Source organism: Ochotona princeps, chromosome 12 (genome assembly GCF_030435755.1).
Source record: "Ochotona princeps isolate mOchPri1 chromosome 12, mOchPri1.hap1, whole genome shotgun sequence".
In the NCBI taxonomy this organism is placed as follows: Eukaryota; Metazoa; Chordata; class Mammalia; order Lagomorpha; family Ochotonidae; genus Ochotona; species Ochotona princeps.
Window position 1 is genome coordinate 67,211,979 of NC_080843.1, and position 14,734 is coordinate 67,226,712.

Below are 14,734 nucleotides of genomic sequence, written 5' to 3' on the forward strand. Positions count from 1 at the left end.
ACGAACGTGGTCAGAGGTTGCGGATCTCACCAGCCCTCAGCAGCTCTTCTAGAAGAGCAGCGCCCCGAGCTCTCTCCCCCTTCTAGAAAAGCAGCACCCCGAGCCGTCTCCACACGTCCCGCGAGCCAGTCCTCCGCGGGCTGCGCCTCCTCCCGCCGCGCGTCGCCCCGGCGGCCACACCCGAGGCAGGTGCCGCCCCGGAGCGCCAGCACAGCTTTCCCGACTCTCGCGAGAGTCCTGCGGCACCGGCGGCGCTTCCGCAAAGATGGCGGCGGCGGCGGCTCGGGGCGCTCGCCTGGCGGCTTGGGGCGCTCGGCTGCGGCGCGGGCTGGCCGCTCGGGACGCCGGCCGGCTGGCGGCGGCCGTGGCCGGGGTGGCCCTGGCCGGAGCGGGAGCGGCCTGGCAGCATGGCCGCGTGAATGTCGCGGCGCGCGAGGGCAGCGTCCCGGCGCTGGCACAGGTACGGGCCGTGGCGGGCTGGTCCCGCAGCAGGTGCTGGTGGGCGTGGGCGGCTCAGCTGGCCTCTGCCCACCCCGGCGGGGGCTGAGTCCGCAAGGGGTGTGCGTGCAGTGTGTCTTCAGAAACAGGAGTTTCACGACTTTGTGCAGCGTGGTGAAGTCCGAATAGATGACTTGTGTGTGTCACGACAGTGTCAAGCATAAAAACGGATCGATTGGTATTTCCCAACTTTGTTGTCAACTCTAAACAACTTCCTTTCGTGATGATAAACCGTAAATAAGCAAAAGCCGTTTCTCCTGAAATCTCCATCCTTTAAAGGTTCAGCTTCCTGCTTGAGGATATTATAAAGCATATGGACAGTTTAAGCAGAATGCTGCTTTATATTACAGGCATTTTAACACATGTTTATACTCGAGTGTTTTTGAAAATGGCAAGGAATGTTTTATTCTCTGTGTTAGACATCGTTTGTTTCAAGGAACAATTAGATAAACGGAAGGGATGAAAGCAGGTGTCATGCATTGGAAATAGTGTTAGGAAGTGATCGGTGTTGTTTGTGTTAAAATACTAGCGAGACAGTACACGCAGTAGCTCTCCCATCCTCCACGTCTCGTCACAGGTGAAGTGTTTTCTTAGCATTTTTGTTCATCTTGACTCAAAGAATTCAGTGGATTCTTCTTCAGTGGACTGTTGTTAAGGTTTCTCCCCCGTTACTCCATCTCGTGTGGAGGCCTTGGCTCCTCTTCCCACAGCGTCCGTGCCCACGCAGTGCTGCCTTGCTCAGCATCCGTTAGTGCCACATCCTGCCTGTGATCAAATCGGCACTGTAAGCTTCGTCCAAGCCTTCAACAGCCAGACACCTTCCAGCCACAGAGACTCACTCACTGTCCCCAAAACATGACTCAAACCCTCCCTCCTCAGCAGTTTGTACTTTCTGATGTTGTCCTGTCCCTCTGCTCGTCTTCCGGGCTCGCTTCTGGCCTGCTGAGGCTTCAACGTTCTGTCTCAGCAGTGTGAGCTGCTGCTGTCTCCCCGGCGCTCGGCCACACAGAGCTTGGTGGAATAGGAACGACTTTATCATCAATTCTCTTCTGCAACTTGCTGACAGCGCGTTTGCCTGGCTTGCTGCGGGGCTCGTTTACCCTGTGTGTCTCACCTTTCTGCTGCCGCGGTGGGCACTGCCTGTCCACGCTGGAGGCTGAGTTCAGGAGGATCCCCCTCTACTGTGATTCTGGTACTTTCTCTTCAGGGAAGCTGTTGGTTCTTCTTCACCATTGTGTTGCAGGTCTGTGTATGTGGTTGAGAGTTTCAGAGCTAGAGTCTTGAATTTTGGTGTGTGATTCATTTTTATCCCTTGATGCATTTCATCCCTTATGCATTGCATAGTTATTGTATTTGGTAATATAATGTGACAGAATCTTCCTGATAATAATATCCTTCGCTTTTACTCATCCTACCAACTAGTCCTACTAATATTAATCTGCTGTTAACAGCATGATTAATCTACTATTAACCAAACCACACTTTTATGATTCCCATTGTGGTCAGCAGCTTGGACTTGTGAGGACAACTAAAGAAAAATTCCTGGTCATGACATAGCAGATAAGTTGGAATAGTTCTTCTCTCCTTCGATAGCTGCTGAAATATTTCTGTGTGCCAGGCAGTGTGTAAGAGGGGATTACAGAGACACAGCTCATCTACTTGCAGTTCCATGGGATAGGGCAATTTTAGGAGTTGCGGTAAATGCAAATGATATGGAGCGTACTGGAATCCCAGCTAACCGTTCTGGTCCCTGGCTTGCCGAAGGAATGATATACAAGCCAGCATTGGAAGGATGAGTGGGAGTTTGCCTGGCAGAGAAGGAAGGGCATATGCAGGCAGTAGGCGCAGCTTTGCAGAGGTCATTTGACTCAGCAGAATGTGAGCTGCAAGAGAGGAAATTCACATTTGGGGGTGAGTGGCTAAGTCACGTTAAGCCACGTGACAGGAATTGTTCTCGCAAGGACAACAGTCATTGCAGAGGTTCTTAATCCTCATGGACACTCACACATCCGGGCATCGGGTTCAGGGAGGCCGGCTACCTGGGTGGAAGATTGCATTTTTGTTTCCACTAATTCATAATGTAGTATTTTCTGCCATCGTGAATGTAAATGAGAAATGCAGATGCATTGGCCTTGACAGATATCTCAGATTTTTTCCCATTACCGTATTTTTATAGATACCTCAAGTATCACTGCAAAATTAGAGTATGTGTTAAACTTGTTATATCAGATAATTTAGTGCATAAATAAGCATGTGTATTCTTCTTAGAAGTTTAGTTTGACCTCTGGAAAGAGAAGTGAATCGAAAACTGGAGTTAGGTTGGGCCCAGTGCTGTGGCCTAGTGGCTTAAGTCCTCGCCTTGAACGCACCAGGATCCCATATGGCACTGGTTCTAATCCCAGCAGCCCTGCTTCCCATCCAGCTCCCTGCTTGTGGCCTGGGAAAGCAGTCGATGACGGCCCAAAGCTTTAGGACCCTGCACCCGCACGGGAGACCCAGAGGAAGTTCCTGACTCCTGGCTTCGGATTGGTATAGCTCCTGTCTATATATCTGACTTTGCAATAAAAATAAATCTTAAAAAAAAAAACTGGAGTTGGGCAACTGTTGCCATAGTTTAGGAGAGGATTAGTGGCTGGATTAGATGGCTGCTGAAGAGATTGAAAAGGTAAGATTTTTTTTTTTAAATATAGCTTATGTTTTTATTGGAAAGTCAGTTCCACAGAGAGAAGAGACAGGGAGAAAGATCTTCTGTCTACTGATTGATTCCCCAAGTTGCTGCAACAGCTGGAGCAGAGCTGATCTGATGCCAAGAGCCAGTAGTCCCCCCCCCAGGTCTTCCAAGTGGGTGCAGGACCCCAAGGCCCTGGGCCATCCCCGAGTGCTCCCCTAGGCCACAAACAGGGAACTGTATGGGAAGCGGAACAGCTGGGACAGGAACCTGCGCCCATGTGGGATCCTGGCACAAGTGAAGTGAGGACTTTAGCCACCTGGTTATCATGCAGGGCCCAAGATGAGTTTTTAAAGAGTGTGAATTGCAGACATCCTAAATAAAATATAATCGTATTGTTTAAAAGATTCAAGGTGGTTACAGTTGAGTAGCAAAATAATGCTTTGTGCAAAGGACTCCTTCGTGGAACTGGCTGTAGAGCCTCCTGTCACATTAACTTACCTCTGTGTGACTGCTTCCTTTAAGACAGGTAAATACATTAGAAAACTAAGATTTCAGTATTGTTCATGTTGTAATGCTACTGTATTTGATTTAGAATTAGTAAAATCAGAAAGAATAGAGGCAGAAACACGAAAGAGAATGTTGTTTTTTCACTCCATTCTATAAAGAGTAGCTGCATTCTTAACAAACCTGAGCCTATTAAAAAGCTTAAAAATACTGGAGGCGAGCCTGCTGAGTGTGCATTTCTGCTCCCAGATAAAAGCAGCACTCCCAATGGAACTATCAGATGGGCCTCAGCATTTTGACGTTCGGTTTTCCACCATTCCCTATATCTTCAATGCAGGATAAAGTTAAATAGCAGAATGTTAAACTTGTAGCTGTTACTGAAGGACTGTACCACTGTAATAATGTGGAGGGAGGTGGAGGGAGGGGAGAATGAAATGAAGCGGGGGGGGGGGGAAGGTGGGGACAATACCTATATGTACAAAACCGAATCATGGAAAATAATTACAACAAGAAAAATAATAATGCAAAAAATAATAATGTGAAAAAATTTAATAGTAATATGAAAAAAATTTAAATGTTACAAGAGTTATGTCGTGCAAGAAATAACATACCAGTAAACCAAAATTGATGAAGAGACTTCTCTATCAGTAAATCTGGCTTATGAAGTCAGATTGAAAGTCAGTCTGGTCTGAGCGTTGGTGTGATAAGCATTGTAATAGAACGGTCCAGAACTGGGAAAGGAGAGGGGAGGACGGCCACAGCGCAGCGTGGACCGCACTCGGCAACAGGAGCATGCAATTCCCTCTTACTCATCTCTAGTTATGTGACTATTTCATTTATTCTTGACATTTTTGTAATTTTGGCCTTTTATTTTCTTCCTACATTAAATATAATTTGAGTACTGTAGGTTTCCCTAACTTCAAAATTGTGTGGGTTTTTTTTTTTTTATTTGCTTTTCAATGGAAAATTTGTCTGCCATAGTTTAAAAAGTCAAAATATTGTTTTTTTTTTTTAAGATTTACTTTATTTATATTGGAAAGTCACATATACAGAGAGGAAGGTCTGTCTCTTGATTGGCTCCCCAAGTGACTAGTACAGCCGTACCTGAGCCAGTACGAAGCCAGGAGCCTGGGGCTTCTTCCAGGTCTCCCATGTGGGCGCAGGGTGCCAAGGCTGTGAGCTGTCCTCGACTGCTTTCCCAGGCCACAAGCAGGGAGCTGGATAGGAAGCGGGGCTGCCAGGATTAGAACTGGCGCGTGCAAGGTGAAGGCTTGAGCCACTAGGCTACTGGGCCCAGCCCAAAAGTAAAAGTATTTTCTATAATCTAGCATGTAATACTGTACTATTGTATCCTAAGTGTAAATTCGTTATTATGAAATTCATTGGTATCCACCTTCCTTTGATAGATTTATTCATTTATACTTACAAAGCCTTAAAAGTCTTTTCTCTGTTATTATTTAATTGGGTTTTCTAACACTTAACATTCTTGGAAATTGGCTCTCTATCTACTTGTCTGTCTTTCCCAACTAGGATGACGTCTTTCCATCTGGATATCTTCGTGGTTTGGAATAGTCAGTTACATCAGTACATGTCCTGCGTGCCTCCGTCACTGGGTTAATTGGGCTGCATTATGTAGCAAAGTGACTTGATCTGTCTCGTTTGATTGCTGTTGATAGGAACACAAGCACTATCAAATAACTGTTAGTATCAGCTAAGTTCCTAGCTGTTCTACATATGTGTAATGATGCACTTCGAGCCCTAGAGATGTGTCATGCTCTTTTGCCGTATCCCAAGGGCTTAGGAAAGAGTGAGGTCATAGTAGATACAGCATGTATGTATTAAATGGGGGAAATAAACTGATGACATTGTAAAATTTCCATATTAGGTATGCCTTGTTCTCAAAAGTGAAAAGATAGACCTATATCACCCATTACCACATTTGTGATTGATCATTCAATATTATTAGTGTTTATGTTTGTCTTTATATGGTAACAAGTTGTCCTTGGTAATCACATTAAGATGCCAAGAATCAGCCTGAGCAGTTAAATGCCTGGATTCTGTACACAGCTCCACTCCAGTGTCTTGCCTGCCAGTGAGCCCCCCCGAAGGGGCGGTGCTGCTGGCTGCTGGCTCCTGGCTGGGTCCCTGCCGCCACCAGGGATGCCTGCGCCTGGCTCCTGACTCCTGGCCCCAGCCTCAGGCTCCACCCAGCCCTGGCCAGGGCAAGCATTCCGGGGCTGCACCACTGCAGTGAGGAGAGGCTGAAGCAGCTTGACCTCAAGCCAGTTAAAGTGTTTTTGAACTTAGGGAATAATCCTGAAATATAGCAGAAGCCAACAGAATTAATGAACAGAATATTTTGGTTAAAGGCATGGTACAAATTCTGTGTAGTTTTCTTGCATTTGTTGAAGATGTGAACTGTGCTAAGATCTGTGCCATAATAATTGGCTACAAATCCTTTTAGGGAAAGAAATGGTTTTGGTTCACATACTTTGGTAAGTATGTGAGACACAGAGTCAGCCTTAATAGAACCTAAATGTGGCCAGCTCAAGTTTCAGAAGAATGGAAAGCTGCTTTGCATAAGATCCGCAGAGGACTCAGGAGCACAAGGGGAGCAGATACATAGTAAGAGGGAGAAAGACAAGACAGGGTTCGAAAGGCAGTTCTGGGCGCGTGGTGGCTCAAAGAGCTTACTCTTCAGGCAAGCACTGCCATCCCATGTGGGCCCTAGTTCATGTCCTGGCTGCTCCACTTCCCATCCAGCGCTCTGCTTATGGCCTGGGAAAGCGGTGGAAGATGACTCAAGCCCCTGGGACCCTGCACCCGGTGTGGCAGGCCTGGGCAAGGCTCCTAGCTTTGGTTTCGCTCAGCTCTGGCTTTTAGGAGTGAATCAGCAGATGGAAGATCTTTCTGTCTCTCCTTCTTTCTGTAAATCTGCCTTTCCAATAAAAATATATTTAAAAAAATAGAAAGGCAGTTCTGTAAGTACGGCCTCCTCAATCCCTAGCCATCTGTAGTCAAGGCTAGTAAATGCAGAGGTGCTTGGGTGGAATTTAAGTTCATGTGGTTTGGACAGAAGTGTGCATGATGACAGTGATTTTTCTCTTGAGAGAAGGCAAGGAGAATGTAAGTTCCCAATCACTCCAATTCTTAGTACCGTTCCTGGAAGGGTTTTGAGCATCCATACATTGCAGTATTAAAAATCAGTGTCATTTCTGTCAGATCCATTCAGGAGACAAGTCGGAGAGGTAATCATTTGGTACAGTACTAAAAGATACCACTGGGCACCAGCATCCCAGACTAGGTGGGTTGAAGTCCCAGCTCCGCTTCTAATTCCAGCTTCCTGCTAGAGCCATCCGGGGATGCAGCGGGCAAGCTCCCAGCCTCCAGGTGCCTCTTAGCCCTAGCCCCAGCATTTGAACCAGCAGCTGAGAAAGCGTGTTCACTCTCTCTTCCTTCTTCACTCCCTCCCTCTCTAACCCTGCCTTTCAAACTAAATAAAAAGTCTCTTAAAATTTTCATTCTTCAATCATTTTTACTATAAATTTATGTACTTTTAACTTTCCTAACTTTTAAAAATCTTTTGTGACAACATTTAAGTAGAAACACATTGTATAACTATATTTTCTTTCTCTATATGTCTGTCAGGTTTTTGTTTGTTTGTTTTAGCATCACTATTTAAATTTACTAGGCTAAGATGCAAATACAGATTAGCAAAGACAGGCACAGAGTCAGAACCCGCCCTGTCTTCCAGCCTGACGGTTGGAGTTGCTCAGGAGCAGTCCAGTGCTCCGGTTTCCTGCCCGTGCTGACCCCTCGCCTCAGGCAGGTCCTTCAGGCAGTGTCGTCCTTTGCAGAACTATGCTCAGGTGGTTTTCTTGATTGCTTTTTTCACTGTATATTTGCCTATAAGCAAGTCGTGCACTACGAATGTTGCATTAATGAAAGTTAGAGGTCCCTGTCTTCAGACTTTTTAAGGAGTTTGAAGTCTGCAGAAAGCGTCCCTTAAACCCTTCCTTGTCAATTTTCTTGGAGTTTCTTCTTTTTTCTTCTACAGTTTCCTTTTTTTCTCTCGCTCCTTCCACGAGGTGTTTGTTGGCAGTTTTCTTTTTCCTGGGGGGGCCACCATCATAGATGGGGTCCATTGTTGACTGAGATACAGTTATGCCGATAAAAGTTGTCTAATAAAAGTCATTGACTGCTAAAGGAGCAAATGAAGATTCTGAGGGATCAGGGATCGCAGGTACCCCCAACTAGCTGCTGCCTCTGGGCCAGGGGGAGTGGAGCGTGAATGGCTTGGTTGAGATGCTTCAGTCCTACCCTAAAGCTTGAGTTTCTGCTTCTTTGAAAAGGGCGAGGCTACTGCAGGGATATAAACGCACCAAGGTCATTGGACCTCTAAGAAGGCCCAGGCCATAGATACTCTGTAGAAGAAGTCTACCGTTACATAGAGAAATAAGTGGGCTGATACTGGTTCACAGAACACATCTGCTGGGTGGGAGGAGGTAGCCTGGGCTCCGAAGCAGTTTATAAGCTGTGACCTGGCACACCACGTATGGTCCAAAGACCACTCAAGAACTGCCGTGGGAACTGCCACTAGAGCTGTTCCCGAGCTTTCCACAAAGTGGGAAGGATTGTACTTATGATGTGGCCAGACAGTCAGAACTGAGTGGAAGCGGCCCCAGCTGGTCTGTGGAGGACCTGGAAGGATAGTGCCTTTCCGCTTCTGTGGTCTTACAGTGTCCCTACTAATCAGACCTGAATGGACACGGTGCCTAGTGATGTGTGAGGGCCCAGCCTCCTGCTCCGAGTGAAAAGGGCAGGCCGGGACCTCTGTGGTCTTACAGTGGCCCCACCAGGGCCTCCCCAGAGGCTGACATTGCAACTTCACAAAGTCTTGCACCTGATATTTCAAAGAGGAGCAGTAAGGGTGGATTGGAGACTGAGAGACAGTAAATTGCTGAGTAATACAGAGACCAAGAGAGTCTGACCCAGACTTCAAGGGAGTAGGAGGCCCCGGGATTACCTGCAACAAGGGCGCAGAGTGAAAATCTTTATATTTGCATCATTTGCAGTGCTGAGGATAAATGGACACTTTATATGGACCAGCTTCTCCCGTGTGTTTCTGTGATTACTGTCACAGAAGAATTTAAAGCTCAGTGAAGTCCATGTTTCCTTAATACTCTCTGTCTGGCACTGAACTTAGAACCTGACACTTAGAAGGCAATCAATCACTCAGAGCGAACTGGATAGACATTTCCACTGTGAAAAGGTGGACTTGCTCCCTCTCAAGAATTTACCTGATTTATTTTTGAAAGCTAGTGTTAAGAGAGAAAGGGAGTACAGACAGCAATTTTCCATCCATGGTTCACTCAACCAGATGTCTGTAGTGATCAGAGCTCGGCCAGACCAAAGCCAGGGGCTTCCTCTGGGTCTGCCCCGTGGGTGACAGGGACCCAAACATTTGGGCCATCTTCTGCTGCTTTTCCCAGGCTCGTGAGTAGGGAGGTGGGTTGGAAATACAGCAGTTGGGACACAAGCCTGTACCAATATGGATTCCATTGTCTCAGGTACCTTCATTGTGAACTGTTCCAGAAAATAGTGAGCGATCATCAGGGAGGCACGGAGCGTGTCCGAGGATCTGTAACTACTGTTCCCGGAGCGAGCAGCCATGGAGTTAGGGGAATTAGAGTAACTTACCAAGGTGCTCAGCCCCGAGAGCGCCAGCTCGGCACCTAGGGTGGTTGAGGTCTCAGTGGCCGCAGGCTGCCATCGGCTTGCTGGAGGCAAGTCAGTTCATTGGGATCTGCAAACATTACTGTAGCGAAATGTATTTATTACTGTTAACAGGTTAGCCAGTTATTTTTCAAGAAGCTCAATGTCAGCTTAATCCAAGTAATATACCTAAATACTCATTTTAATTATTAAAATTCTAATGTAACAGTTGCAAAGATGGCTGGTTTTAATAATATTTGAATTCATATTTTGAGGTCATATCTTATTTTCTGAGTGTAACTTGGCTGAATTAAATGGTCAACTGTTTTGAATATAGACCACGACTGTGAGAGATGGGGATCTGACTGAGCAGTTACAGTGGTGCTGAGGACAACACGGCTCGTCTCAGAGTGCCTGCTCTGGGTACCATCCAGCTTCCTGCGAATGTCTGGCCTGGGGGACAGCAACGGAAGGCCCAGGACTTGGGTTCCTGCCACCCCAGTGGGAGAGCAGCGTTCAGGTCTGGGCTTTCGGCTTCAGCATGGCCCAGTACTGCTTCTTCAGGACATTTGAGGTGTGAACTACAGTCTAGAAGATCAGTCTGTGATTCTTTGACTCTCAGATAAAATTTAAAAAAATAAAATAGAATGTGGGCAATCATTTTTTTTCAAATATTTTATTGTTGTTGTTGTTGCTGTTAGAAAGTCAGATTTACAGAGAGAAGAGACAGAGAGGAAAGATCTTCCATCCGCGGATTCACTCCCCCAGTGGCTGCAAAGGCCAGACCTGAGCCAATCCAAAGCCAGGGGCCAGGAGCTTCTTCCTGGTCTCCCATGTGGGTGCAGGGTCCAGAGGCTTTGAGCCATCCTCTGCTGCTTTCCCAGGCCACAAGCAGGGAGCTAGAAGGGAAATGGAGCAGTCAGGATACAAACTAGTGCCCATATGGGAACCCATGCAAGGCAAGGACTTCAGCCACTAGGCTACCATGCCAGGCCCATGGACCTTCAGTTTTAAACAAACAGAAGTAGCTGTGTTTGTATATTTCCTTGGATATAGAACATTTTCTATTGCATATCAATGAATATTTTAAAAATTCAACAAGAAGGAGCTATTTTAATTTGCTGTAGGAGCCGTAAACAACTTATAAAACTAGATTGGATTTGTTTTCCTTCATTTATTTTTAAAGATTATTTATTTGAAAGACAGTTGCAGAGAGAGAGAGAGAGATAGAGAGAGAATCTTTCCATCCCCTAGGTCACTCCCCGAATGGGGGTGCCAGCCAGGGCTGGGCCAGGACAAAGCGCTGCATCCAGGTCTCCCATATAGGAACAGAGGCCTGAGGAAAGAGGCCTTCTGCTGCTGCTTTCCCGGGTACGTTAGCAGGGAGCTGGATCAGAAGTGCAGCAGCCGGGTCTCAAATCAGGATCCCTATGGAATGCCAGCACTGTAGGCGGCAGCTTAGCATACCGTGCCACAGTGCTGACCCCTACTTTATTTGTAGCGATTATTTTTGTGAAAATGGAAGAAAAGGGGCTGGCACTGCGCATAGCAAATTAAACTTCCACATGCAATCCAGTATCCCATACAGGCACCAGTTTGAGTCCCAGCTGCGCCCTATCCTATCCAGTTCCCTGCTAATGCACCTAGGATAGCAGGGGAGGTTGGCCCGCGGGAGATTGTGAAGAAGCTCCTGGCTCCTGGCTTTGGCCTCTCTCAGCCCTGGGCATTGGGGCCATTAGGGGAATAAACCAGCAGGATGAACAACTTCTCTTCATCTTTCCCTTTCTGTCTGTAACTCTGCCCTGCAAATAAATAAATCGGTTTTTTTTAAAGTACATTACATTTATTTAAAAATGGAAGAAAAAGACATTAAAACTGGGTAAAACTGGAGGTTTTTGAAGTGTACTGGGTGTACTCGTTCCAGTGCATTGGAATTGATGATAGTATATTTAAAATTAATGAGCCAAGGGCAATAAACTTGACACCAACATACAGCAGTTTAATAGCCATGAAACATTGCAAGGCCAGCAAAGACTGAAGCTTTCTTGCAACAGGAAAGCAAGAATGCAAAGATGTTTTTATACTTTATTGCCACAGGTAAAAATGTCTCTAGAAAGAGATAAGCAGTGACAAAGCTTTGATGTTAATAAACTCAAATGGAAGTCCCAAATCAAAGCGTGTTAATGGCTTGGGTATGAAAGGAGAGATGACAGAGGCACACCCTGTAATTAGGTGTAATTTGTGCTTCGGGATAGCTATTTGTGCTGCAGGAATGGGAAGTTGTCTTACTTCCTTGTATTATAGAAGGGTAGCACTTACCAGGTCCTGCTGGGGAGCTGTGCTGGTACTCTCTGGGGGACAAAGGAGCAAAGAAAAACAAATGAAAATATAAAAGCAGAAGTATATTTTAATCTTTCATTTTGCAGTTGGATTTGTCCAGCTGAACGAGAGGGAAAAAGTTACTACTGTTTTTATTCTATAAACATGTTTTACGTATTCCAGTAAATCATGTACAAATTGGTGCTTTGTTCGTGGGAGTTTTGGTGTTTTGTGATTTGTAATAGCAATATGTAAACTTCAAATTTATATGCATAGTTTAAAAGTGGTAAATATTTGGTAATGCTAACCATTAACAAATATGTTTTCTTTAGTTATTCTCTAGAAATAATATCATTAAATGTTTTCAGGTTATAAATTTTAGTGTAGAAATGATATTTAATGAAGCATTCATCTGTGGTACAGCCTGGACTTTATAGAATATCTTCATTGTTATTTGTGGAATTCCATGTAAGTGTGTATAAGTGTGATTACTATTTTAAAATAAGGCCTTATAAAATTAAAACTTTATCTGTACTATCCCAAGCACCTCCTGTGCTCAGTCCCCTCTCGCTCACCTCCCGTGTGCTCAGTACCCTCACCCCGTGTGCTCAGTCCCTCCTCACTCACCTCGTGTGCGACTGGAAATGCACACAACGCTCAGAATTGGTAAAATGAGCGTTAAATATGAAGGCACAGGGTTTTTCCAGACTGTATGCTAGATTTTCCAAAGCAAAGTATGAATGGCTTCATATTCTGTATGGGATTATTATATCCTTTTCTCATGTGCCAGGACACAATTGGAAGACTGTTATACAGTCAAGCTAAAACTTTCTGTGTGTGTGTTTTTTGTAGTATGTACAATGTAAAATTTCAAACGTGTCTTTTAAATAAGACAAAATCTGTTTTAATGGTTAGATAATTGCCCAGTGAGGAACCAGCTCAGATCAGAACAGGTTACTTACAAGCTTCTGACTCTGCAAACTCAAACTCACAGTGCCGGTGATGCCGGAGCGCTGGAAATCGCTCCAGGACTGAAGTGCAGGACCAGAGACCGCTGTGTGGCTGGGAGCTGTGGCTTTGTGGCTTCTGTGTGGATGTCCCAGGGATGGAGCTGAAGCTGCCATACTTGGAAGGAGAAGCAGTGAGAAGCTGAGTCCCTTCTAAGAGCTCTGCTCATCACATTATCACATATCTGCTCTCCTGTCATTTAGTAGCTCTTACTTTCTCAGACCGAGCAAGTGTAGATTCTTCAGTGGCCCGAAATGGCCACAAAGGCCAGGGCTGGACTGATCCAAACTTGGAAACCAGGGGCTTCTTCCTGGCCTCCCACATGAGTGCAGAACCTCTAGCAAGGCCTTGTGCCATCCTTCCCAGCCTTAAACAGAGAGCTGGATCAGAAATGGAGCACCCGGAACAGGTGCCTGCCCTATCCCCACATGATTCTTTTTTTTTTTTTTCTTTTGAGATGTATTTATTGAAAAGGCAAATTTAGAGAGAAAAGGAGAGACAGAGAGGAAGCTCTTCCATCCTCTGGTTCACTCCCCAAGAGGCTGCAGCAGCTGGAGCTGAGCCGTTCTGAAGCTTTGTGCCATCATTCACTGCTTTCCCAGGCCACAGGCAGGGAGCTAGATGCCTCTCTGTTAGTGTCTATCCTTCACGTTAAAAAGTGTTTACATTGTCAATCTGTAGAATTATTTTTCACTTCACTGCATTGATCATATCAATGTATGACTACTTTTCGGATATTCCCTTTGGACTAGATAAACTTAGCTTTGCCTGTGACCTTTCATTGGTTCTTTTTTCTGTTCTGATTTTCTGCGTTCTCTGTCTTGGCCTAACAAATGCTTTGTTAATCTGTTGTGCTACTTTATGCAGTGTGTTCCTTTATAAGAACAAGAAACGTCCCTGTCTGTCGCTACCAAGTTTCATTATCCAGTGGAGCTTCTCCCAACTTAGTCCTGTCACTCTTCACACTGCTAGGTGAGTTGGCTCGCTCAAGTGATTGCAGTCTAAAGGGCTGCCTATAAATTCATGGAAATATTGTCAATATTAATAGTGTAGATTATGTAAAGTTTTCCAAAATTATAAACTAAGGGAGTTGCTGAATAGTAGCCCATAAATATTTGGAAGCTAATTTGCAACTAAACAAAGTGACCGAGTCCATGGATGTGTTCATGCACAAAGAGTTGCTGTTTGTGTTTTCACTGGCAATCTCATTTTAGAGCCTTGGATTTCCTGAATACTCCATCACTTCAGACTATCTATTCTGGACTGCAAATGTTTTTTTTTTTTTTTTCTGCTGTCTTCTCAAAATCTAACTCTGCTTATTTCCTTACTCATGTTGGAACAGTAACTTGAGTGCATTCACCTGAAGTGTGAAAAGCAAAGGTTACCAAACTCTTTAACTGTGTTCATCCCCATGCTTCGTAGTCTAAACTGAGGAGCTGCGTGTCTTCCCTGGCTTGCTGTCACGTACAAGATCCTAAAGTTGTCGGAGTCAAGATAGATTTTCTTTAAAGAAGCTATTGGCACATTCCTGCCAGGTTGAAAATGATTTGCGCTCTGTTTCCGCATAATGTGTGAAGCAGAGCTTTGCTTGAACAATCAGTTTACTTTTCAAAGTATTATGTATGATCACATCTGTGCCTTACTTTGAGCGTTGTGTACTTGTGCTCTCCACGTATCTCTTCCTTTACAGGCAATGTAACTTATAAACATCAGGAAACATGCAAAGGGCATGCATCTTAGCACCTCTGCCAGCTTGGGGAAAGGCTCTGTCTCGTTCCCTACTCATTTTTTTACAGATACATTTTAATCACAAAACTTGATTTCAAAAGTGCTGTGTTACAGTCCGTGAATTCCCAAGATGAAACCAAAAAAATCCGTTAAAACCCAAGCCATCCCTGGTATGAGGCCTGAAATCCCACCAGGTCATTCACTCACATTTACAGGGCGCTGAGCAGCAGCTGGGGTAATCCAGTTTCTGAGATTCCACGGTTTCTATGCTATGTGAAAAATAAGGCAGTG

The 14,734-nt window shown here is 45.2% G+C and overlaps 1 protein-coding gene across 1 annotated transcript in view; it reads left to right on the forward strand.

The window, feature by feature from the left end:
* The first annotated feature begins 234 nt into the window (after positions 1–234).
* MICU2 (mitochondrial calcium uptake 2) overlaps positions 235–14,734 on the forward strand; it is an 89,277-nt gene continuing 74,777 nt past the window's right edge. Inside the window, exon 1 of the mRNA XM_058670980.1 lies at positions 235–460. Within this exon, the coding sequence (XP_058526963.1) occupies positions 266–460 (195 nt within the window). The 5' untranslated portion in view covers positions 235–265. The remainder of the gene's footprint in view (positions 461–14,734) is intronic.